Raw genomic sequence first — 25,478 nt, 5'->3', positions numbered from 1 at the left:
AGCCTTCACTAAACACAGTTAATAGGGCTCAGATCCTTTGTTCTCCAAGGGAAACCATGCTATCAGTACTTCCCATGGAGAACTGCTGATAAGGCTGACCAACGATTTTTAGGTTGAACTGAATTTAACGATTAGCTAACAATGGGATTTTAAAAAAAAATTGTCAAGGATTTCTGCCGACCGAGGAATTTCCACACTGCTACATATGTTTCCCCCTGATATACCCATGGATACACCTATGTGAATGGTTGAGAAAATGCTAATCAAGCTCAGGACTTGATCACAGCTATTCTTTATTAATACGATTTTTAGACGCAAAGCGGCCAGCGTAAAATAGCATACTCTCATGTGAATTAGCCCTAAGACTCAATTTTTTCTCATGCAAATGGTAATAATTAACAGGCTGCTCGTAAAGAGATCATTCAGTTACTTATTCTGATTATTATTGTTATGTATGTCAATCTCCATATTGTTACAATAATGTGGTTTCTAATGGGAGGCTGCTTTATCATAGCGTAATAAAAATGTAGCAAACAAAATTTTAATATTTTATATTACTATTGCTGTATATAGGTCACTTTAAACCCATTGGGTTTTGCTGCTGAGTCTTGTTGTTCTACAGGTTCCCAGGAGCACACCTTCACAGGTGTGGGATAATTGAGGTCACTGGGTGTGGAGATCTCCAGCCAGATAATTCCCACTGATCTGCTGTATGTTAATTCTAGCCCCTCAGCTGGAGGGAGCTGTTTTTCCTCATTCCACTTTGTGTTTGCATTCATGCTGTTTGTTCTGTGTGTCTGTGCTGGGTGCTGTACATATGGCGTGAACAGTCCTGTTCTGGTTTGTATGCATTCCATGATGTTTGGTGTGAACTATGTCCTGTACTGCTTGGATCATTTACCATCTAGGACGCTAGAGTAGGGACCCACGAGACAACAAGAACCCTTGAAGTGGGCTCGCGGGCTTAAGTATCTTGGCCAAAATACGAACCAATACCTTGTAACTTATCTTTTCCATCTGTGTATGCATGCAGGTATGCTTGGTAAGGGTTTTAGCTGTTTGTCAGTCTTGGTCCTATGTCTATATGCAGATATTTGCCCTCCTGTATCCCTAAGCATATGCCTGTTTTCAGTGATTGTATGTCTATATTCCAGTCTATTTCTTTCCATCAGTTCATTGGTTGTGGACGCCTGGGTTCTTGATTGTTTGTCCTACCCGTCCGTTGGTGGGTTGACGTCCGAACCTTGTCCTGTCCCCTTTGTCCGTTTCTACGTGGACGCAAAGGCCTTGTTTGTTTGTCTGTTCCTGCATCTAGCCACCCATACAGCAAGCTTCTACATTCGTTCTGGCTGCCCCAGTACCAGGTCATCTCAGGGTTTTGTTAACAGTTCAGGACGAACGTAACAAAACTGTTTCTGCACTTTTTACCACACTAAACCAACCCCAACGCAAGAATTATCATCTACATCTGTTTAGAAAACATATTTTCCCATGGCGCATTAAAAAGCAATACCTGAAGAATCGATGTTTAAAAAATACCCATGCAGCATATAAATTAGGCAGAGTGGGCTGGTGAGGATGCCAGGCCATCTCGCTTCCCCTTCCCTGTGAGGGGCTAAACAGATGGGCATGTTTTTCTCTCATTATGCGGCCGTGAAAATTACGGCTGCATAACGGGACAAAACGAAACCATTGATTAGTAGGATAAAAAGTGCTGATAGGTTCCCTTTAAAGAACATAATTTAGTTTTTTGCACAGAAGGAATCTTACTTTGGCAGTTCATGAGCTAGTAGCATATATATTTACATATGTAAATATATGAAAACTATAGCCAGAAATAATGAGCAAAATGGATATTCCATTCTGCATTCACAGCTATAAGAACTTGCATGTGCTTTGTCAGTAACGGCTTCTGCGCTGCTGGTTGTGCTCCACATAGTGAGAAATAGCCATAATTGCTTTAGATTTATTTTATATTTCATTAATTATTCACAATTTCCATTTTCATCAGACTTGTAACATGGGTTAGTGTAGAAAGCTCCCTTGTGTTCTTCATCCAGCATGTTAACATACTGTTTTGTATTGACTGGAGGCCAACTGGGGTCTTTCTGCAGAGCCCTGTAGATTTCTCTGTACTTGCTGCGAGACTGATATTTGAAGATTCGTTTCAGAAACAGCCAAAGGCGTCTATTTTCAATAACAGATGCCTTAAAGAGAAAAAAATGGAAAACCAATAGTAAATATAGCACTGTGGTAATTATTGTAATATAGCAAAAACTATCTGTGAAGAGTCAAAGTTTTTGCTATTAAGTTAGAAGAAATAAATACAGTTTGAACATACAGTATATAGTGGCAATAAAACAGAAGGTGAACTTACTTTAGAGTTTACACTTATTGTAAAAAAAAAAAAAGAAATCAAGCACCTAGGAATTGTTGGAAGCAAATTAAACTTTAGGGCGCCTACCCACTTGCGTTGCCGATTTTTGCACGTGAAAAACGCGGCGTTTTCGCGCGTTTTTGCGGCGTTTTTCGCAGCGTTTTTTTTTGCAGCCCTCCATTGACAATCATGGGTGCATTAAGAGAAAAATAAGGAGACATATGCAACTGACAGTTCCTATGTGAAGAAACCCCACGAAAAAGGAAAAAAAAACCCCAGATGGACAAGAACACATTCTATACTAATTGCTCTTGAGAAAAAAGCGCAAAACATCACAGGAAAAAAAATCGCAAGTGGGTAGGCACCCTAATATGGATGATTGTAACATTAACATAAGTAAGTGATTACAGGAGAATTGGAAATTTGAACACTTGAAGGGAGGTTGAGCATTCTCGAGCTGGGATGCAAGATCATCACTAAAGACAACCTGGTTCTATTCGGTAGTAGTCCAGTTTTGTCGTCCTTTGGCACCACTGCAAACAGAGGTGGGTGTCAAAAGCAGTATGTAATGGGCACTGTGAGACCAAATGTCCTTCAGCCAAGAACCTGGTAATGGTTTTGATAGACACAGGGGCCTATAACGATAGCGACACCTGTGTTTCTATGTCTGACAATGAAGCAGTTGGAGCTGCCCATGCTAGTCGGACAATCAGACGATCCTCTCTACTGGTGGTCTGTCAAAGGTGTCCGGTTGCCTTGTGTGTGCCGACACGCATCCAATAGTCCCAAGACCTCCTAATGGTCTGGTCAGAATAGCCCAGGTGGCTCCTTCTTAAACTGCTTCAAATGTCTTCAATTGAATCCTAAAGGCATATATAGTGGTCAACAAGCCCTATACAAGCAGAAAAAGAGGTCCACTGCACACAAGAATCTTCTGAGAGTCTTTTTATAGGCCATGATTGGAACTACTTTTAGGGTCTCACGTGGCAAGACCAATCATCTAATCACACCACAATTCTAATCATTTGTAAATCTACCTGAAATGTAACTGCATGCTGACTTTTGCACAAAATGACAAGTCCTAGGTGCTTGATTTTTTTCTTTTTTTGACAAAAAGTGTATTTAAGACTGTAATAGATATCACCTGTAATAGACAGCACCTCTGGTAGGGACATGTACCTATCTTCTGTTGACCCCAGCCACCGGATTTAGGGTAGTCAGACAGAGAAATTACTAAGCTTGAATGAGCTACATAAATCTCATAAAAGTCAATGGGGATTACAGAACAGCATAGGACAGAAAGCTATGCTGTTTCTGTATCCGGAGAGCTAAGGAAACAGCTGAGCTACACTGTTCGTGTGCTTGGCTGTTTCCATTAGCCCAGCCTCTTGGCCACCTTGTATTCAATGATTTTCCCATCTCTGCTATGTTTTAACACAACAAACAGAGAAGATACATGAAAATCAAACAATGGCATTTTAGAGCTTTATATAACACTATACTCCTTCACTTTCACGCTTATCCCTACTAAAAACCAACTGTGAACTGCTGTAAGTCCCTTTATGCCCTTCCTATTATTCGCACTTTGTATTGGAAACACCTACATGATCTTTTTGTGTCTTTTTCCAGACTAATCTGTTATGATCGTGTGGGCAAACTAAGCACAGGGCCCACACAATTGTGACCAAAAGGGGGACGGAACACATGGGGGTTTCACATGGATTTCAAGCAAACTGACCCTGTGCTACAAGCAGGATGACAGAGGCCCTATCTAAGTGGGTAACATTGTCCCAATAAGGGCAGCCCAGCGGTCTTCGAAACTGGGCCCGAGCTGATCCTAGGAGCCACGCACCAGAAAAGGACGCATTCACATGCCACATGACAAGGACAGAACTACAGGATACACAACATACAAAATGCAACCACTAGTAACAGATAAGCTGAATATAAATACCAGGTATTAGTTGACATTTTGTACAAAACGTGAAAGCTAGCAGGCCACTTCATGGCTCCTGGTTATACTGCTAGTCCCTACACTAACCAAAAGTCCAGAAGAACCGGACAGGGTTCACACAGCACGCTGCAACAGGACACAGATCACAGGTCACACAGCAAGCTTACACAAAACTGACAAAATTTAAATGTACAAACGGACATGAACCAGCAAGACACAGATCACACAGCAAGCTTGCATAAGGAACAGGACAGAGTACTGGGCACACAGCGAGCTGACAGAAAACTGACAGGAAATAAACGTACAAATGGACATGAACCAGCAGGTCACAGATGACACAGTAAGCTTGCAACAGGACAGACAACCAAGGCACGGACTCTACCGGCACGGACTCCACCCAGATGAAATTTACAGCAAGTCTATGTGTCCTCGTACCAGGGGGGATAGACAGTCAGCCACCGAGCTGACATAGGGGACTGTGTCAGGGACCAACTGACACACTGGAAGCAGAGAGACACAATAGACCTACTTGCAAACACAGATCAGAGTGCGAACAAGCCGAACATGACTGATAACAAGTTACAGAACACAGAAGTAACATGACTGCTCACCTTGCGACTCAGCCAGAGACTGACCAGGAGCTGGGTTTATATGTGAGTACAGACCTAGGAGATTGGCTAGCAGGAAGTACCACACCCAGCCAGCACAATTAACCCTGAACCACCTGTAGCTGTGCTGCTAGGAGTACATAGTACAACAGATCCAAGCAGCACATCCTGACATAATCATCTTCCATGTTTCCTTGCCTTATCAAGCTTTTCCTTCTATGAGCAGGTAAGTTATAGACTGGACCGGGGAGAGTCATTGGATCTTGTGTATCTGGACTTTTCCAAAGCCTTTGATACTGTGCCACATAAAAAGTTGGTATATAGAGATGAGCGAGCATGCTCAGTTAAGGAAATTACTCAAGTGAGCGTCGGCATTTTCGAGTAACTGCCTGCTTGTTCGAAAAGATTCAGGGGGTGGCGGGGTTGAGTGTGGGGGGGTAGAGAGAGAGGGCAAAACTGACATGGAAAAGGACTTGGGGATTTTAGTTTACTGTAAGCTTAACTGGAACAACCAGTGTCAAGCAGCTGCTGCCAGGGCAAATAGGATCATGGGATGCATGAATATAGGTGTAGGGGCACATGACAAGAACATTGTTCTTCCTCTTTACAAATCACTGATCAGACCACACATGAAATATTGTATACAATTTTGGAGACTGATGCTCAATAAGAAAATATCAGAGCTCGAGCGGGTTTAAAAATGGGCAAATAAATCAATAAATGGAATGGGCGGACTACAATGCCCACAGAGGTTATCAAAAATGAGGCTATTTAGTTTAGATTAAAAAAAATAGTTGAAGGGCGACCTAATAACTATGTATAGATATATTACTGGACCATACAGAGATCTTTCTCAGGACCTACTTAAACCCAGGACTGTAGATGTAGAGGATGCCCCCTTTTACAGTCAGAGTAAAGAAGGTTTCTCCATTGACATAGAAGGGTGTTCTTTACTGTAAGAGCAGCAAGACTATGGAACTCTCTGCCTGAGGACGTGGCGATGGTGAACTCGCTAAAAGAGCTTTAAAGGAGCCTGGACGCCTATCTTGAGTGTAACAATATTATATGTTATAGTCACTGATTACTTTTGAGGAGTTGTTGAATTATTCTAACTGCTAGATTGCTAGAGTCGAAAATAATTTTTTTTTTGAATAAGAAAAACTGGCTTCTACCTTATTGGGATTTTTTGCCTTCCTCTGGATCAACATTGCAGGATAGTAGGCTGAACTGAATGGACCATATGTCTTATTTCAGCCTTACTTACTATCTTACTATGTTGCATCCCTTAAACATCCAATGGAAATTTTACATTATTTGAAAATACCCATTTTAATAACATCAGTTCACCTTACCTCAACAGTGAAAGATATAAGAAAGAAAATGATCAACAAGATAAGAAGGGCTATCCTCCAGATAGTGGGAGTGCAGACAAGCTAGAATGGGAAAAAACACATATTGTAATAACTTGTATTATTCAAATGTTATCCATTCGCATCATTTGCTTTCATATAATCTAAATAAGTAAAGTAACATTTTTAAATATGCTACTAAAATGTGCAACTTGTGTGTACGAGGGGGTGCTGATAAGTCTTTGGCTTTGTGTTCTTTTTTTGTTTCTATGGTAACGAATGTTACATCACATGAAAGCCTTATGTGTCTAATACATGTTTTCAAAATTTTGTGTTTGTAGCTTATGGCAACAGTGATCTTGGCACGCGGGAAAACAAAATGGGGGAGTCTAAGGCGATATTCACAAAGGAGTTCAGGGTGCAACAATCAGCCACTAAGGTGATGGCGTTTGTGTTCTGGGATAAGGAGGGCATGCCGCTAGTGGACTACCTTCAAAATGGTTCCACTATCAATGCAAGGTATTACATTGAACTTCTAGACCAATTGAAGGCAGCTCTGAAGGGCAAAAGGTGCAGCAAGCTGTCCAAAGGAATCTTGTTCCTGCAAGACAATGCCTCCGCTCACACTGCACAAGTGACCACGGCAAAACTGGTGGAGCTAGGCTTCCAGCTGGTTGACCACCCACCTTATTCACCAGATCTAGCTCCCTCCGACTATCATCTGTTTCCAAACCTGAAGAAACACCTCAAGGGTACCAAATTTCACACCATTTCTGATGCCATGGCTGCTACGGATGACTGGTCTGAGGCACAACCGAAATCCTTCTTTTTGCAAGGCTTACAGAACTTGGAATACCGATGTAAGAAGTGTGTTGACATCAGTGGAGAGTATGTGGAATAAATTCAAAGTTTCATCTTCCTATCTCGTTTCTTTCTGGGTAAAGCCAAAGACTTATCAAACAGACTCCAAACAGACTCCATTATAGTCAATGAGGTCCGTTCGGCACGGGTCGGTTCAGTTATAAGATGGATCTGTTCGGCCAGGAAATTCGCCTTTCCTACTCCCATAACAGAGCAGGAAAACAGAACCCCCTGCCGCAGATGTGAAAACTGCGTAATCTATTGACAGATTTAAATGTACTAATGCTACATTTTTTCATTATGCCAGTCAATACTGGAAATAATCTTACTTAATATCTTAATGTTATGTAATATTATTAATGAAAGGAATACTCACTTGTAAACCCCGGTAAATGCGCTCAATATCAGCAAACAAAACAAATAGACAAACTCCTAATTGTATTGGAAGCAGAGTGAAAAAAATATCTGTCAAAAATAAGAAAGACAACAGTATTATTGTCATGCCTTTGGCAGTCTCTGTTCAGTAAAATTGTCTGTACTGTATAAGGTATATGATATTGCTTTATTTCTGGCATTATTAGATGGACTTTCTGTTAGGGCTCCATCTAGTGGGCATTTATATATTGAGCCTCAGTCTATTTTGTCCTCTGAGAGATGCTGTACCTTTTACCCATGACCTCAGTGACATCATCAGCTCAGCCCACAGTAGCCATTTTCTGGCACATTCCCTCCATGTCTGGACTGCTCTAGAGACCCTCTGGAAACCTTTATTATCCAGGCTCACAGCGGCATCGTCGGTATGTGATAACTTCTACCTGATGTCCTACTCTTAGCATCCTGTGTATATATGTTTCCAGTTCCATGATTATACCACTTCTATAGTTTCTAGTCTTGTGTGTGTTATTCAGATAGCAGAGCATGTGTCCTAGGGTTATCATCTCTCATGACTGTATTACATGCTGCCTGTCTTTTCACATGTATGTAATGTATTCTCTGTACTGCTATGTTAGTGCACATTGCTAAGTGCATTATTTTCTTTGTTCTACAGTTTTACCTCTACCTTGCAATAAAGTTGAAAGCGGACATTGCTCCATCGTCATTGTGTTGCAGGGAAGGTTATCTGCCTGTCTACTTATGCTCCACTCATAGGGAGGACAGAACAGTAAAACGACGGCCCCTCACAGTCTGGATATCAGTAAAACGACGGCCCCTCACAGACTGGATACCAGTAAAACGACGGCCCCTCACAGTCTGGATATCAGTAAAACGACGGCCCCTCACAGTCTGGATATCAGTAAAACGACGGCCCCTCACAGACTGGATACCAGTAAAACGACGGCCCCTTCGCAGGCTGGATAGAGAAACAGGGACTTCTCACAGGCTGGACACAGGGCACCAGCAGTCTAGACAGCAGGATACTAAACCACGTTTTGTGCTATACGCAGAGATACTGTTACAGGACGCCCACTACAGCGGTAAGCACGTAAGCTGGTCCGGAGCGTCACCATGTCAACGTTAGGGACTGGACTGTATGAGACAAGGTCTCACATCACAACTAGCTCCAGAAGCTCAAAAGGGTCAGTGAGTAGCTCTACAGTCGCCATTGCTCGTGCAAAAGTGGAAGCCGCCAAAATGCGAGTGCATTATGCTGAGCAAGAAAGGCAATTAAAAGTAGAGAAAGCACGCATGGAAGCAGCACTGGAAAAACTATCAGTAGAGAAAGAAGCTGTAGCTGCTGTGGCCGAAGCAGAGGCTTTGGAAGAAGCAGCCATCTACGCAAGTGAGAGATTCAGCAACATGTCTAGGCGCAGTTCTGGTCACCAAGACAATTTCCTGCGTACTTCAGACTATGTTCAGCTACATGCTAAGTCGGGTGATGACTCATGCTCAGATCCGGGAGAGGAGTCAAACCACCAAAAAGAGCTCCGCCAGCAACCGGTAACACAGCAAGTGACCTCAGCACACCAAATGCCCAACATCAAATTAGATAGCAGTTTGATATTCAATCGGCCCTTAGTACAACCTAAGCTTGAACCAACAAATGTTTGGAGTACCACGGTCGCCACCAATAAGAATGAACCTTTAGACTGTGACTATTAGCATAGCAGCATGTCAAAGAATCGCTGTAACTCAATAGGACCTCCACAAAGCAACTTACCTTCAGATCTACCACGCAGAGATCAAGGTATGACAGACCTCGTCAAATTCTTTGCACGACGTGAGCTAATAACTAAAGGACTCACAAAGTTTAATGACAGACTTGAAGGCTATAGAGCATGGCGTTCGTCATTCAGAAATATGACAAAAGATCTCGACCTGTCTGTAAGTGAAGAAGTTGACCTCCTAGTCAAATGGTTAGGCAACGAGTCAGCTGAACATGCAAAGCGAATTAGAAACATAAACATTAACTACCCAAGCAGAGGACTAAAAATGATATGGGAAAGACTGGAGGAGTGTTATGACTCACCAGAAGTGGTAGAAAATGCACTCTTCAAAAGGATTGAGGATTTTCCTAAGATTCCCAATAAAGGATTTCAGAAGCTGAGAGAATTAAGTGATGTGAGGGAGACTTGCAAGGTCTCACATTTTTAGACACAGCACGTGGTGTCAACCCCATTGTACAGAAATTACCTTACAGTCTACAAGAAAAGTGGATTACTCAAGGCTCCAAGTACAAACAACAGCACAACCTCTCATTCCCTCCATTCTCCTTTTTTGTGGATTTCATACGCCAACAATCAAAGACTAGGAACGACCCAAGTTTTGACTTCTCAACATTTGAAACCGCTTACACCAGAACTAACAAACCTGCTTCACTTCGTAACCCGAAAGCTACACCTGTTGCAGTACACAAAACCAGCATATCTGCTGTGCATCCCTCAACAAGAGACCCTTGCAAAGACTGCCCTCTACATAAGAAGCCTCACCCATTGCAGAAATGTAGAGGATTCAGGGAAAAACCTCTTAAGGACCGGAAAGCCTTTCTCAAGGAGAACCAAATTTGCTACAAGTGTTGTGCCTCAACATCTCATCGGTCATAGTAAGGAGCATACCACGGCCTTACATCCCGAACCCCGCCCCATGGACTCTCACGCCTTCAGACCAGGCTACAGAGCATGGCGGCGAGGTGAAAGTCACAGTACTTTCTGAAGTGTCACCCCAGTGTACCCAAGTCTGTGGGGAGGGCCTCAGAGGTAAATCCTGCTCTAAGATTTGTCTTGTTAAAGTTTATCCAATTAGACACAAAGAAATGGCTGTAAGGTTGTATACCATTCTTGACGATCAAAGCAACAGGTCCCTTGCCAGCTCTACTTTCTTCGACATCTTCAACATTGAAGGACATAGCTCTCCATATTCACTTAAGACTTGCACAGGCGTGACTGAAGAAGCCGGAAGAAGAGCTACTGGTTTTCAAATAGAATCCATGGATGGTGAAACATCCCTGCCTCTACCTAAACTGATAGAATGTAATCAAATTTCAAACAACAGAGAGGAGATTCCAACGCCTGAAGCAGCATTACCACATAAGCACTTGAAGACCATGGCCCATCTCATCCCTGCTTTAGATCCTAAGGCTCAAATACTGCTTCTGCTTGGGAGGGACATCAGAAGAGTCCACAAGGTCAGAAAACAGGTAAATGGCCCTCACAATTCTCCATGTGCACAGCAACTAGACCTAGGATGGGTCATTGTAGGTATCGTCTGCCTAGGAAATGTCCACAAACCATCCACGGTAAATTCCTATTGCACTAATACACTGGAAAATGGACGTCCATCCTTTTTCCAGCCTTGTCCTAACAGGTCCCTTATAAGAGACACACCTAACAGTATTTCATACTCTGACTCTACGGAAATCGGGACCCATTTCTGTGACGAAGACAGAGACCACTTAGGATGCACAGTGTTCCAGAGGACAAAAGACGACCACAAAATCGCCCCCTCTATTGAAGACAAAGCCTTCTTGAACATAATGGAACAAGGCTTTTTCAAAAATGAAGCAAATAATTGGGTGGCACCACTTCCTTTCAAAACTCAGAGACGCCATCTCCCCGACAACAGAGATCAAGCACTGAAGCGCTTTTTCTCACTCAGACGCAACCTTCTAAGAAAGCCAGATATGAGTGAACATTTCTTCACATTCATGGGGAAGATATTTGGAAACGGTCATGCGGAAGTTGCTCCACCTCTATGAGAAAAGGAGGAACACTGGTACCTGCCAATCTTTGGCGTCTACCACCCTAAGAAGCCAGGACAGATCCGGGTAGTATTTGACTCCAGTTCACAGTATGAAGGAATCTCCGTCAATGATGTTCTCATGACCGGACCAGACCTCAATAACACACTATTAGGACTGCTCATTAGGTTCCGTAAAGGATTCATTTCCATTGTTGCCGACATACAGCAGATGTTTCATTGTTTTCTAGTGAAAGAAGAACATAGGAACTTCTTGAGATTCTTCTGGTTTAAAGACAACGACCAAACCAAAGACATAATGGAATACCGAATGAAAGTACATGTTTTTGGCAACAGCCCATCTCCTGCAGTCGCCATCTATGGACTCAAAAGGTCTGCCCGAGAAGGTGAAGAAGAATATGGACAAGATGTCAGGCAGTTTGTAGAAAGAGACTTTTATGTGGACGATGGCCTATAATCACTTCCATCACCAGATGCAGCAATCGACCTACTCAAAAGAACCCAAAGTATGCTTGCTTGTTTGAACCTCAAACTCCATAAGATAGCTTTAAACAGCAAGGCTGTCATGAAAGCCTTTCCCACTCAAGATCACGCCAATGACCTGAAGGATCTAGACTTGGCAACGGGCACAATACCCTTGCAGCACAGCCTAGGACTCAACTGGGACCTCAACAACGACACCTTTACCTTTCAGGTGGATCAAAAGCCAAAACCATTCACACGACGCGGTGTCCTATCTAAGATCAACAGCATCTACAACCCGCTTGGGTTTGCAGCTCCCGTGACTATTCAAGGTAAGATGCTGCTCAGAGACTTGACTGCAGATACATGCGATTGGGACTCCCCACTTTCCCCAGAGAAGGATACATTGTAGGTAAAGTGGAGAGACTCCCTGGTAGCGTTATCCGACCTACACGTTCCTAGGCCGTATGCACACGTGCCTATTGCAGAGGTCAAGTCTAAAGAGCTGTGTGTATTTTGTGATGCCTCAGTGAAAGCAATTGCTGCAGTTGCCTATCTCAAAACGATTGACATTAAGGGCCAGACACATATTGGGTTTGTGATGGGAAAGGCAAAACTGGCACCATCTCCTGAGCCTACCATACCGAGGCTGGAGCTTTGTGCTGCCGTTCTGGCAGTGGAACTAGCTGAACTCATTGTGACAGAAATAGATATGACACTTGATGACACAGAATTTCATACAGATAGCAAAGTAGTGCTGGGCTACATTTACAATGAGTCTAGGAGATTCTATGTGTATGTGCATAACAGAGTCCATAGGATTAGAAAGTCATCAAAACCTACTCAGTGGCACTATGTACCGACTGATCACAACCCAGCAGATCATGCTACAAGAGCTGTACCAGCACCACTCCTTAAAGACACCACATGGCTCACAGGGCCAACTTTCTTTTATAAACCAGTACTGGACACTCACAAGAAAAGCACTTATGAACTGCTAGACCCAGATTCCAATGCATAGGTTCGCCCTCAAGTTTCCACGCTCATTACGACACTTTCTAGCAAACAGCTGGGATCTGAACGTTTTAACAGGTTCTCAACTTGGAAGTCACTAAACCGCGCTGTAAGTTGCTTAAAGGAGATGTCTCGAGGAAGCAGTTAAATTTTTTTTTTGCCCAGTCCCCCTTATTAAGCATACATTACTAAGCCCCCCTGTAAATGACATTTCTAGCTGGTTCGTACTTACCGTTCCAGCGTTTCAGCAACTTATAAAAGTTTCCTCAAGATGGCCGCCGGCTCTTTCCCCGTCGCTCGCTGCAGCACGACGTGCGCTCCCGAGACGCCGCCAGCTGTGTCTCCATGGCAACCGGACGCATCGCAGCCGCCGACCAGACGCCCCGCAGCCGCCGACCAGACGCCCACTGCCAGGCAGCAGGTAACCGGCGCTAGCCCCCGGCTCCCCAGCGCTAGACCCTCAGCCCAGGTGAAGGCCCCGGAGCCCAGCGCTAGGTTCCGGAGCCCAGCGCTAGTTCCCCCGGCCTAGCGGCAGCCCCCCCCGGCCTAGCGACAGCCCCCCCCGGCCTAGCGACAGCCCCCCCATCGCAGCGGCAGCCCCCCCCCGGCCTAGCGACAGCCCCCCCATCGCAGCGACAGCCCCCCCCCGGCCTAGCGACAGCCCCCCCCGGCCTAGCGCTAGTTCCCCCATCGCAGCGGCAGCCCCCCCCCGGCCTAGCGACAGCCCCCCCATCGCAGCGACAGCCCCCCCGGCCTAGCGACAGCCCCCCCATCGCAGCGGCAGCCCCCCCGGCCTAGCGACAGCCCCCCCGGCCTAGCGCTAGTTCCCCCATCACAGCGGCAGCCCCCCCCGGCCTAGCGACAGCCCCCCCGGCCTAGCGCTAGTTCCCCCATCACAGCGGCAGCCCCCCCCGGCCTAGCGACAGCCCCCCCATCGCAGCGACAGCCCCCCCCGGCCTAGCGACAGCCCCCCCGGCCTAGCGCTAGTTCCCCCATCACAGCGGCAGCCCCCCCCGGCCTAGCGACAGCCCCCCCATCGCAGCGACAGCCCCCCCCCGGCCTAGCGACAGCCCCCCCGGCCTAGCGCTAGTTCCCCCATCGCAGCGACAGCCCCCCCCCCCCGGCCTAGCGACAGCCCCCCCGGCCTAGCGCTAGTTCCCCCATCACAGCGGCAGTCCCCCCCGGCGCAGCGACAGCCCCCCCCGGCGCAGCGACAGCCCCCCCCGGCGCAGCCCGGCGCAGCGGCAGCCCCCCCCCCCCCGGCGCAGCCCGGCGCAGCGGCGGCCCCCCCCCGACAAATCACTTACCTGGGAGGCTTCTTGGGGCTGCTGGGCTGGGCTGGGCTTCTCCGCTGGGCAGCTCCACTTTCTGCACCTTCCTCTAACAGAGGAAGGTACAGAATGGCCGCTGCAGCGCGCTCCCGATCAGTGACAGCTCGTCTGCGCATGCGCAGAAGAGCTGTAGCGGGGAGCACACTGAAGCGGCTCGTGCTGAATGGAGAAGACCGGACTGCGCAAGCGCGTCTAAAAAAGCAAGCTGCCAGCGAATTTAGACGGAACCATGGAGACGAGGACGCTAGCAACGGAGCAGGTAAGTGGAATAACTTCTGTATGGCTCATATTTAATGCACAATGTACATTACAAAGTGCATTAATATGGCCATACGGAAGTGTATAACCCCACTTGGTTTCGCGAGACCACCCCTTTAATTCATATAGCCAGAACCTTCAGAGCCACGCCAGCAAGATCAAGTCATTGCAGAAGTTGGCACCGCTGTCCAAAGGGCTATACAGTAGATGAACTTACACAGGCCAAGGATGTTGTCATCCATTGTGTGCAACAAGAGATTTACGCAAGAGAACTAGAATCACTCCAAAATCAAAAGAATGTGTCTAAAGATAGTTCCCTCAGGAAACTTGACCCATATATAGATGCTAATGGACTGTTGAGAGTTGGAGGACGTGTCTCAAATGCACAGCTTGATAGTAATGAGTGCCATCCTATAATACTCCCTAACGATCATGTTGCGTCTCTACTTGTGCGGCATTACCATGAACAGACTAAACACCAGGGACGTTTGTTCACTGAGGGAGCTCTATGTACAGCTGGATTTTGGATAGTTGGAGCCAAAAGGCTTGTGAGTAATGTCATTTTCAGATGTGTTACATGCCGGAAACTCCGAGGTACGTTTCAGTCGCAGAAAATGGCTAATCTCCCTGCTGACCGTCTCAGCACTGAACCACCTTTCACAAATGTTGGGCTCGACGTGTTTGGCCCATGGTCCGTCACCAAGCGGTGCACTAGAGGAGGCGAAGCAAACAGCAAACGCTGGGCTGTCCTATTCACTTGTATGAGCATCAGGGCAGTGCATATAGAAGTTATTGAGTCTTTGGACACATCCAGCTTCATAAATACATTAAGACGCTTCATTTCTATAAGAGGTCCAGTCAAGCAAATCCCTTCTGATAGAGGTACCAATTTCATTGGAGCGTGTAAAGAGCTGAATATTCCCTCAAACATTGACAGCGACCATGTAGGAAGATATCTTGTGAACCAAGGTTACACATGGTCATTTAACCCTCCACATTCTTCTCACATGGGCGGCTCATGGGAGCGTATGATCGGCATAGCACGTAGGATCCTTGATTCAATATTCCTCCACGAGGGCACTTCAAGACTCACCCATGAGACCCTCACAACCCTTATGGCTGAAGTAGTAGCTATCATAAATGCAAGACCATTAATGCCAATATCCAGAGATCCAGATGACCCTCCTTTGCTTACCCCTTCTACTCTACTCACGCAAAAGTTCGATGCAATTACAGCTCCTGCTGGTGAGTTTGATTCTAAAGACTTGTACAAGTGTCAATGGAGACGGGTACAAAGCTTGGCAAATATGTTTTTGGGAAAAGTGGAGGAAACAATACATCTCAACTTTACAGACTAGGAATAAGTGGCATTCCAGTAAACCCAACATGGAAGTTGGCAATGTTGTTCTTGTCAAGGACTCTCAGTCAAAAAGAAACGAATGGCCTATGGGACTCATAACCAAGGTTTTTCCTAGTGAAGACGGGAAAGTCAGAGAGGTGGAAGTCAAATTGTGCAAACAAAATGAGCCTAAACTCTTCTTCAGACCTGTTACAGAACTAATTTTATTACTTACAACGAAGAGGTCTTAATGTGGTAACCTTGGGTTACCAGACGGGGAGTGTCATGCCTTTGGCAGTCTCTGTTCAGTAAAATTGTCTGTACTGTATAAGGTATATGATATTGCTTTATTTCTGGCATTATTAGATGGACTTTCTGTTAGGGCTCCATCTAGTGGGCATTTATATACTGAGCCCCAGTCTATTTTGTCCTCTGAGGGATTCTGTATCTTTACCCATGACCTCAGTGACATCATCAGCTCAGCCCACAGTAGCCATTTTCTGGCACATTCCCTCCATGTCTGGACTGCTCTAGAGACCCTCTGGAAACCTTTATTATCCAGGCTCACAGCGGCATCGTCGGTATGTGATAACTTCTACCTGATGTCCTACTCTTAGCATCCTGTGTATATATGTTTCCAGTTCCATGATTATACCACTTCTATAGTTTCTAGTCTTGTGTGTGTTATTCAGATAGCAGAGCATGTGTCCTAGGGTTATCATCTCTCATGGCTGTATTACATGCTGCCTGTCTTTTCACATGTATGTAATGTATTCTCTGTACTGCTATGTTAGTGTACATTGCTAAGTGCATTATTTTCTTTGTTCTACAGTTTTACCTCTACCTTGCAATAAAGTTAAAAGCGGACATTGCTCCATCGTCATTGTGTTGCAGGGAAGGTTATCTGCCTGTCTACTTATGCTCCACTCATAGGGAGGACAGAACAATTATGTTAATATATACTACTTCTTTATCCCAATACCATAACAATGCGGTCCACAGCATATTCAGTAAATTATGATCTAACGAGTGATTTGCACGATAATTGTGCTGTGTAAAAGGGGCTTAAAGGGAACCAGTTACCAGGTATCAGCACCATAAACTAAGTTATAATCCTCATATAAAAAAAGACCTCCCTGGACTCCAAGAAACCAACCTGACTTATCAGGACCATAGCTTAGTTTCTAGTACTCAGATCCCTTTAACCCACTAGTATACTAGTTCTCTAGTCAGCTGCTTTCACATGATGGAAGACTCTACGGCAATGGTCCCCAACCAGTGGCTCAACAGTCACCTGTGGCTCGCGACCTCTTTGCTGTGTAGCTCATTATGGGAGTCCTGACTTATGACCTTATGTACTGGCAAGTGGCGTTATTGCAGACATATTTTAACCAGTGCTAATACAGATGGCATAATACAGGATTGGCCACAGAAAACTAGCCCGGAACCACACTCTTGTGAAAGCTGTCTAAAAGAAAATCTGTCTTTGTTGACCATAGCAACCAATCACAGCGCAGCTTTCATTTCTCAAAGTGCTGAGATAAAATGAAAGCTGCTTTAAAAGAGTGGTGATGGGCTACTTTTTCGTGGCCCTCCCTGTACTAGTGTCAAATGTTCCAATAGAATATTGTTGCTTTACATATAGGCTAGCGATACCCAGCGATTATTGGTGCAAGATTTGGTGTAGCCAAAGATTGCACTATAGCCTGCTACATCATATCCTCATGTAGGTGAATGTTGGCACATTGTGATTCGTAACCTGATAATAACAAGAAACCCATCAGGCTTAGATTTTTTGCAATTATCATATTGTGGCAACTTATGAGTCACATAATGGTGCGATCTTTGGCCGTGTGAAATATATTATGCCTAAAGTTGCTGTGTAGCCCTAGCTTAAACATGTCTCTCCTCCACTTTTGAGTTGAATGTGGCCCCCGACCAACTCTCAAAGTTGAATGCGGCTCAAAAGGTTCAAAATGTTCGGGACTTGTGTGCTAAATGGTTCTATGCTCATTTATCTCACAGCCACCGTGCTGCACAGTTCTATGACTCTGTCTTTATATTAGTATCCATCCTGATGACGCTGCTAATAACCATATAGCAGTAGAAACGCGTTGATGGACGTTTTAGCTATCACCTATTGTGACTAGTAGTTTAGCTTGCAGCTAAACGGTTCACTTAGATAAAATAGCTTTTGAGGGCACTAGAATATTGAATGCGCTCATTCACTCATAGACAGAAACTGACAGAAGTTTTTATCTGATCTAATTGAGATCACTCTATCTTAAGGGAGTTCCGTTATAGAGTAGAGAGTCTCATCACTCTCTTCATATAGATTAGAGAGTTTCATCACTCTCTTCATTACTCCAATCGTTCTCTTTATGGATGGTTGCTAAATAGAGATGACTCCCCTTCTTTAAAGCAGCTGATGGGAGTCTGTCATTTATAAACCATCCAACTTAGCGACAGAATTAACAATACCTGTCACTTTTGTTCCTTTCTGCTATTGTGGTAGTAAAACACTATTATATCTATAAGTATAATTGACGGAAATCCGCCAATTTCAACTACCCAACATAGTGACACATTATTCGAACCCACTAATGCACCCTATGAGTACAGAGAGGTGTATTATATATTTTATCTGCAAGCGCACCTATAAGTTAAAGATAACGCGTACATAATTTGATACAACACGTACTTATTGATGTGCCTTGCATATAATAAATAAAGATCTTATGTGACTCTCTCAACTAATAAATCATCATCTAATTATGGGAGAGAATAAATAAGAGAATCGCACCTATAAGTTAAAGAAAGTTAACGCGTATATACTCTGAGATAACGCGTCCCTATGGGTGTGTCTTACTTCTAATGAACAAACTCTCTCTACTCTCTACTCTCTCTACTTGACTCTCTCCACTAGCTTACCCATCTGACTATGGGAGAGAATAAAGAAAGTATATCTTAGTGACCTTGTGTATTACAGTCATAAATACACTCGTCGTATAAGATCTTTGGATCAATCTAACATAGGTTCCATTAGTCACTAATAGCTGATCTAACGGACTTTCCCCTTTGTTGTATTAGCATAGCAATATTTTATCACAGTTTCACGCACAAAAAAAATTTTTGCTTTGTCTTTTATTTGCATCAATAATAAGTTCCTTCACATATGCGGCACATTTATGAACAGTTTTATGCATAAAAAGTACATTTAAGTTTCTGGCATAAAAAAGTAGCTAATTTTTGCGCAAACATATATTTGCGCAAAGTTGTGCAACTTTTCTTCTTTCTGAGCCAGGCCTGCCTCTTTTGAGAATAGCGGGCGGGATCATGGCTGCTCCAGACCAACAGATTTATGTCTAACTTCCGTCACATATTTCAATGAACAGGTTAATGTGTAAATGGCCACTCCAGCTTCACTAGAGATCTTTGCATTGGTTGCATTGACTACTGGTCTAGTCTCATGAGTGGGGGACCCCTAATAAAGTATTAGGGCAAAGACTATGCAGATGAAACTACCCTTTTAAGCTAGGTGGTGAATTACCGTAACATACAATACTCCAAAATCCCATTTGGTGGTTTAAAATGAAGTGTATATTGCATGCAGGCATGTGCCCTTTCTTACTGATTACATTTGGCTAGGGTGAAGTACAAAGAAGAGGCACATTATAGTTTGTATACTCCTTTGAAACAGAAGCACATGGAAAGATGGACACAAAATTTGTATATCGCGTGTAATACATTTAGTCTGTCCTAGTAGCAGATTCATGGTGGTTTCATTTCTGTAGCTGTTTTAAAGTGCTTACTGCTAAACTATTTAACTAACTTGGGGAATTTAAATGATGACTTATCCACAATAGATTATTGGTAGGGGGCCACCGCCCGGGGTCTCAAGTCAATCAGCTGCTCACCAGGCTAGCTGTCCTATGGTATTACAGAGTTATCTACATCCCGCACTGTGGAGCAGGATGTAGGTAACTCTGTAATACCACACTGGTCACTGCACAATGTACAGAAACAGTTCCAATCACCTAATTGAGACCTGTGCCTGCAATACCACACCCAACCACTACATACTTGCGAAACTCCTTTAAAGGGGTTTTCCAGGGCATAAACAAAAGGTTAAACAGGCTTAAAATTAAGGAAAATTGAATACTCAGCTGTCCTGGTGAATCCCCGTCCAAATGTCTACTGCTTGGAACCTGGAAGAAGCGGCGGGTGGCCACATGGCATTCATTATGTAAATGCCCACTCAGCTACTCACAGGCTTCTGCAGCCATGAAAGAAAAAACACTGAAACCTGTTTCCCCGAAAATAAGGCACACCCTGAAATTCACAGAAGTCCCAAATATAAGGCACCCCCCGATAGTAAGGCATAGTAAAGTGTGCAGGCAAGTCAAGATGCCTGTCCCCTGCTGCCATCCCCGTTGTCTCCTACCTCCAGATGTATAGGTTGATCTGCAGACATTCTGCTGTTATACTGTCCCTGCTGTGCTGTACGAGTGTGCTGTTGCGAGCTCCCCTTGCTGGCTGGAAAAGTCCATACTGTAGGTTCTGTTCCTGCTGTACATGTCTGCTGTGATGAGCTCCCCTGGTGGCCGGAAGCTGTAATACCATCCCTGCTTACAAGTGGTACAGGAACTTCTGTCTGCAGACTTTACAGCCCTTATTTTTTTATGGCTCCGTGTGTGAGTCAGGCAACCTGTGTGTGATTCTTAAGGCTGGGTTCTCACAGAGCATAATTCCAGCGGAAATCTCGCAGTTTGGCCACAGCGATAAACAGTGAGATTTCCGCCGGGAAAGCGCTGCTTCAAAACCCACGGCACTCAGCCGCTTGTTTTGAAGCGACCTGGCTGCACGTTTTTCCGTTTCTGTGGCCGGTGAATCCACACCACAACACCGACTTCTCCCAGCTTTGCCGTGACAGATTTGCTGTCCCATGTGGACGAGATTTCTGAGAAATGTCGTCCACAAAGCTGGCCAATTGAGGGATTAGCGGCCACAGATAGATTTGCCACGGCGAAATAAGACACCCCCTGAAAATAAGACGCATATTTGGGAGCAAAAATTAATATGACGCATCTTATTTTCGGGGAAACAGGGTAGTATTCAATTTTTCTTAATTTTAAGCTTCTTTATTTTTTTTTATGTCCCAGAAAACCCCTTTAACATACATTTTTTCTTGAATTTTACTGCAATGCAACCCAAAGTCAACTGAATTTATGTTGTTTTTCTCTTTTCAAAATTGTCAAAAGATTATATTCCTTTCACTGTGTTAATAGTATACTTACAGTTTGTGTATATAGGCTTTCTGAATGGTTTTCCCTTGGAGAACACAAAGGCAAGAATTACACAGCTAATCGTTGTTATCGACCACAACGATGTGGTTTCATAATTTTGATACTCATTAAATTGCTGAAGATCTGTAATGCTCCCATTTCCAAAATTACTTTCATTGGTTATACAAGCACTAAAAACAGAACATGAAAACATGACCATAAATATAGGAATCATATCGAACATTTACTATTTAATGTGACAACATAGACTCTAAATCAAAGGTTCACAATAAAACAAGTGATCAAGTCCATTAAAGGGGTCGTCTCATGACAGGTTTTACCCGTCATGCAGATACCCCACCTGCGTGTCAGTTCGAAAGCAAATGCAGTGAGTCGGCTATTTATCTGGTCCCACTAAATGGAGTGGTGGTGAGCATGTACTCCCCGCTCCGCTGCCATTCACTTCGGAACTCAACCATGGCTGGGGTGTGTGCATGACAGGTAAAACCTATTATGAGACAATCCCTTTAAACTCCCAAAGCATAACACACATACATGCCTGTGTGATAGGATGGCATGCAGAATTTTGTGTAAGAATATGCATTGACCTACATTGCACCTAAAAGTCACGTCACCTCCAGTCAGTTGGATCCTCTTCTTCCTGTGACGAAGCATACAATGCTGGCATTCTGCTTCCTCAAGGACAATGTACGCTACATCACTAGTGACATAACATTTCCTGCCTAGCAGAGAATGCTGAATCCTTGGCAGCCTGCCTTAGTGCGACTGCACATGTGCAATGTCTCACTGCTGGTGTTTCATATACTATATGAAACACTAGTAGCGAGATATTGCGTATGCGTGCTAAAGCAGGCTGCCAAAGTTTCGGCTTTCCCTGCTAGGCAGTGCACGCTACATCACTTGTAGCATTTATTGCCCTGCGGGAAGCGAACTGCAGCTAATGGACACTCCAAAACAGGAAGAAGAGGATCCGGCCAACTTGCAGTGAGGTTACCTGGGGGACAGGAGGAGCCAAGAGAAGATAGGTGAATAGAAGATGTGGTAAGAAGGGTGCCTGGGGAGGAATAGGTAACTATTGATTTTTTTTCTTATGACAAAACTCTTTTAAGGAGAGCACCTAGAAAATATGAGGAGACTTATAGAGAATACCACAAAGAAAAATGTGTAGAACATCTAAAAGTACTTCCAGACCAGTTCGGCACTTCTCAGCTGGTTGACATGAGGCAGGATTGCAATTCAGCTATTGAAATTTGTAAACAATTGAGTGGGAATATACCTGAAGTTAGTTGTGCTGTACCACGGCTGCTTCTTTACGAACACAAAGGCACAGATCTGAATGGCCATATTGAGAAGAATATTAAAGATCACAGATAACAGGAGAGGAGGTGATATCAACTGCGCTGGAGGTCTGTATGGAGCCAGTATTGGATAAGCTTGTGTTAAACTCACTGTTGTAAAATATACAAAAACATACATTATATTTACAATATACCTGTAACATTTAGCATAATTGAGTGTCGATTAACTCCTGAAACTTCACCTCAGATCTTTAACAGATTATCATGAAGTGTTTGCTTTGTTTTTAGAATAAACCAATAATAAAAGTGCTCTGACGCAACATTGTTCTTCCCATTATGGGAGAGACTCTACACTTGTCCAATACTTCACAAAGCATCCTTTGTATTGTTACTGCTATTATTATGAGCTTATAAACCTTCCCTTAAGGCTTTTATCGGTTTTCAAATCAAATCACATGGCATCGTTGGCACATTCTAGTGTGAGTGGTTGACAAAAGGTGTCTACAAACAAGAACACCTAACTATGTAACCAGAAAATCATGACCTTGATCAGAATCTTCTGCACAGCTATTGTTCGGTATGAATAAATGGGTGCAGTCTGATCTGCATGCTGGGGAGTTCTTTATAATAACTAAAATCAATACTAAACAAATGCAGCACTATGAATAAAAGCATACGCTTATTTTTCTACTAAGATTTAATCAGTCTGATGTTAATTATACCATGGCTTTTGCAATTTGTGAACATATATGCTTAACTGGGATAGAACACTTTATGACATCAGTGAATCTGCTTAGTTGAACCTCACTGTGAAATTGGACTGGCCTTTGAATACTGAGGAAAATTATAAAATTGGCAGTTTTTTTCAATAATTTCTATACTATTAACATTAGTATCCCAAACATATTTCTAAGAAAATGTATGTACCTATCTAAGGGATAAAGTAAAGGCCCATTTACACTCAACGATTATTGCTCACAATTAGCTCATTCCTTATCAGGGATTCACAGTGGGATACAGCTGATACTATTGTTTCAGCTGTATCCCACTCCCTGATGACAGGCAGGGTATGAAGAGCAGAGCGGTCTAGCTGTGTTCATCATACCCCACTTGGAGCACTCGGTTGTATAACAGCCAGGCGCTCCATGCAAAGAACAGCTGGATGCACAAGACAAGCAGGGCCACCCTGCTTGTCTTCTGCATCCTCTGCTTGGAGCGCTCGGCTGTAACAGCTGGGCGCTCCGAGTGGGGAACAGCTGGATGCACAAGACAAGTGGGACCACCCCGCTTGCCTTCTAAATCCTCTGCTCGGAGCACAAGGTGATCGCTCAACGTTTGCTCTGTAAATGACACAACGATTATCGCTCAAAAGACATCTTTTGAGCAATAACTGTTGTGTCTAAATGGGCCTTTAGTGTCCATTGAAGTCACCTTTAGTGGCAGCTGTATTGCTATCATTTTTCTCTCCTAAGTAGGTTACATTTTCTGCCTTTGTTTCATTGTGTGTGCTGAAGGCCATGCACTTTTGTGTTTTTAAATACCTCCAATCTGTTATCTGTAAAGTTTCTATTTTATAGGCTGTAAATTGTTGTGCACACTACATTTTACAAATAGTTTTATCAATAAATTCACAACAGCTGTCTTTTTTGTTACTGTCACCCCATCTAAATCAATTTAAATGTTACTTTATGAGACTTGTGTGAGACTAGAGAAATAATCTTTTTCTAATCCCAGACAAAGGAAATCTCAGTATGTACAAAATACAGAATACATAAATGAAAAACCAAATAGGATGTATTTTCAATTAACTAACATACTTGTCAAACAGACCAATACTGTCACTCCCACATCCTGAATAAGGTACTGATACAGACCCACTGATAGCAGATTCTGCAAGAAAAGAAAAGTATTATAGTATTGTGTTCTCATTTGATAAGGTCATATGAATAAGGCTTAATCTAATCAGCTAAAATAGTCTTATTAAACAATGTACAGCATACAATGTATTTTGCAGATAATATTTTCTTAGACTACTATGTAACTCAAGTTACTGCGCATTGTTTGCATTTGTCACTGTAAAATTAGAGCACAAGTATGATTTACCAGTGGACTATGACAATACTATATATCACTAGCTTACAATCAAAACAACTATAGAGTGACTTACCCAGTAGAAGAGGAGCAGGCAAATAAATTGTATCATTGCATACATAGTTACATATTTGAAGACGGCAAAAGAACTGACCAGCGCAGCACGACCTTCCCTATACAATTACATAAGTATATAAGTTCATTGTGTTACAACAACTGCAACTTTGATAACTGTTTATTCTCTTTATTTATGCATCAGTTACTCCAATTACTTTACCATTAAAGTTAGAAATATCTACATGTGCTTCATCGACTACATCAAGGTGCTTGACTGCATTGACCATGACGAGCTATGGCATGCCCTGAAAGAGCTGGGCATATCGGCACATCTAGTCAAGCTAATAAAATCACTTTATACCAATCAAGAAGCCACTGTGAGAATACAGTATGGGGACACAGATTGGTTTGGGATTGGCAAAGGCGTCCAACAGGGCATCTTACAGCTGTCTCACCCTTCTTGCTTAACCAATATGTGGAAGTGATCATGTGTAAAATGGACCTAGATGAATTGGAAACCGGGGTGAAAATAGGTGGGTGAAACATGAACAATCTCCATTAACCCTTTAAGTGGCACGCTCGTAAATTTTCCGGGACGAGCTCTTCTGCCGAGAAGTGATATAGCCCGGAAGATTTCCGGGCTATGTTTCACTATGGGAGCTGCAGAGCACAATGCCATAAGCTGTGGCATTGTGCTCTGCCTGCACAGTCCCACAGAGAACAAAGCAGGACTCTGAAAAACGGAAGCAGGAAGATATTGCCGATCTGCCGGCAATCTACTGCTTCTAAAGTCGTGCTTTGCTTACAGGTTGCCATAGAGACCATCGGCTTGTCAGAAGCAAGCCGATGGTCTCTGTGGCAGGGAGAGCTGGTGCTTGGCTGTCAGAGGACAGCCAGGCACCAGCTCTTACAGCAGAGATCAGAGAAAACCTCCAATCTCTGCTGTGTTAACCTTTTACATGCTGCAGTCTATGTGATG

General features: G+C 43.7%; 1 protein-coding gene across 2 annotated transcripts in view; it reads right to left on the bottom strand.

The window, feature by feature from the left end:
* Positions 1 to 1,952: 1,952 nt before the first annotated feature.
* The window catches only part of LOC136626985 (probable cation-transporting ATPase 13A4), a 105,041-nt gene continuing 81,515 nt past the window's right edge, over positions 1,953 to 25,478 (bottom strand). For both annotated transcript variants that reach the window (XM_066601943.1, XM_066601948.1), the window contains 7 exons: positions 24,519 to 24,615; positions 24,169 to 24,241; positions 22,330 to 22,501; positions 21,045 to 21,223; positions 7,526 to 7,614; positions 6,292 to 6,372; positions 1,953 to 2,207 (listed from right to left, as the gene is read on the bottom strand). In XM_066601943.1, the coding sequence (XP_066458040.1) occupies positions 1,986 to 2,207; positions 6,292 to 6,372; positions 7,526 to 7,614; positions 21,045 to 21,223; positions 22,330 to 22,501; positions 24,169 to 24,241; positions 24,519 to 24,615 (913 nt within the window). In that variant the 3' untranslated portion in view covers positions 1,953 to 1,985. The remainder of the gene's footprint in view (positions 2,208 to 6,291; positions 6,373 to 7,525; positions 7,615 to 21,044; positions 21,224 to 22,329; positions 22,502 to 24,168; positions 24,242 to 24,518; positions 24,616 to 25,478) is intronic.

The sequence above is a fragment of the Eleutherodactylus coqui genome, chromosome 1 (genome assembly GCF_035609145.1).
Source record: "Eleutherodactylus coqui strain aEleCoq1 chromosome 1, aEleCoq1.hap1, whole genome shotgun sequence".
Lineage (NCBI taxonomy): Eukaryota > Metazoa > Chordata > Amphibia > Anura > Eleutherodactylidae > Eleutherodactylus > Eleutherodactylus coqui.
This window is presented reverse-complemented; position numbering and strand designations above follow the sequence as displayed.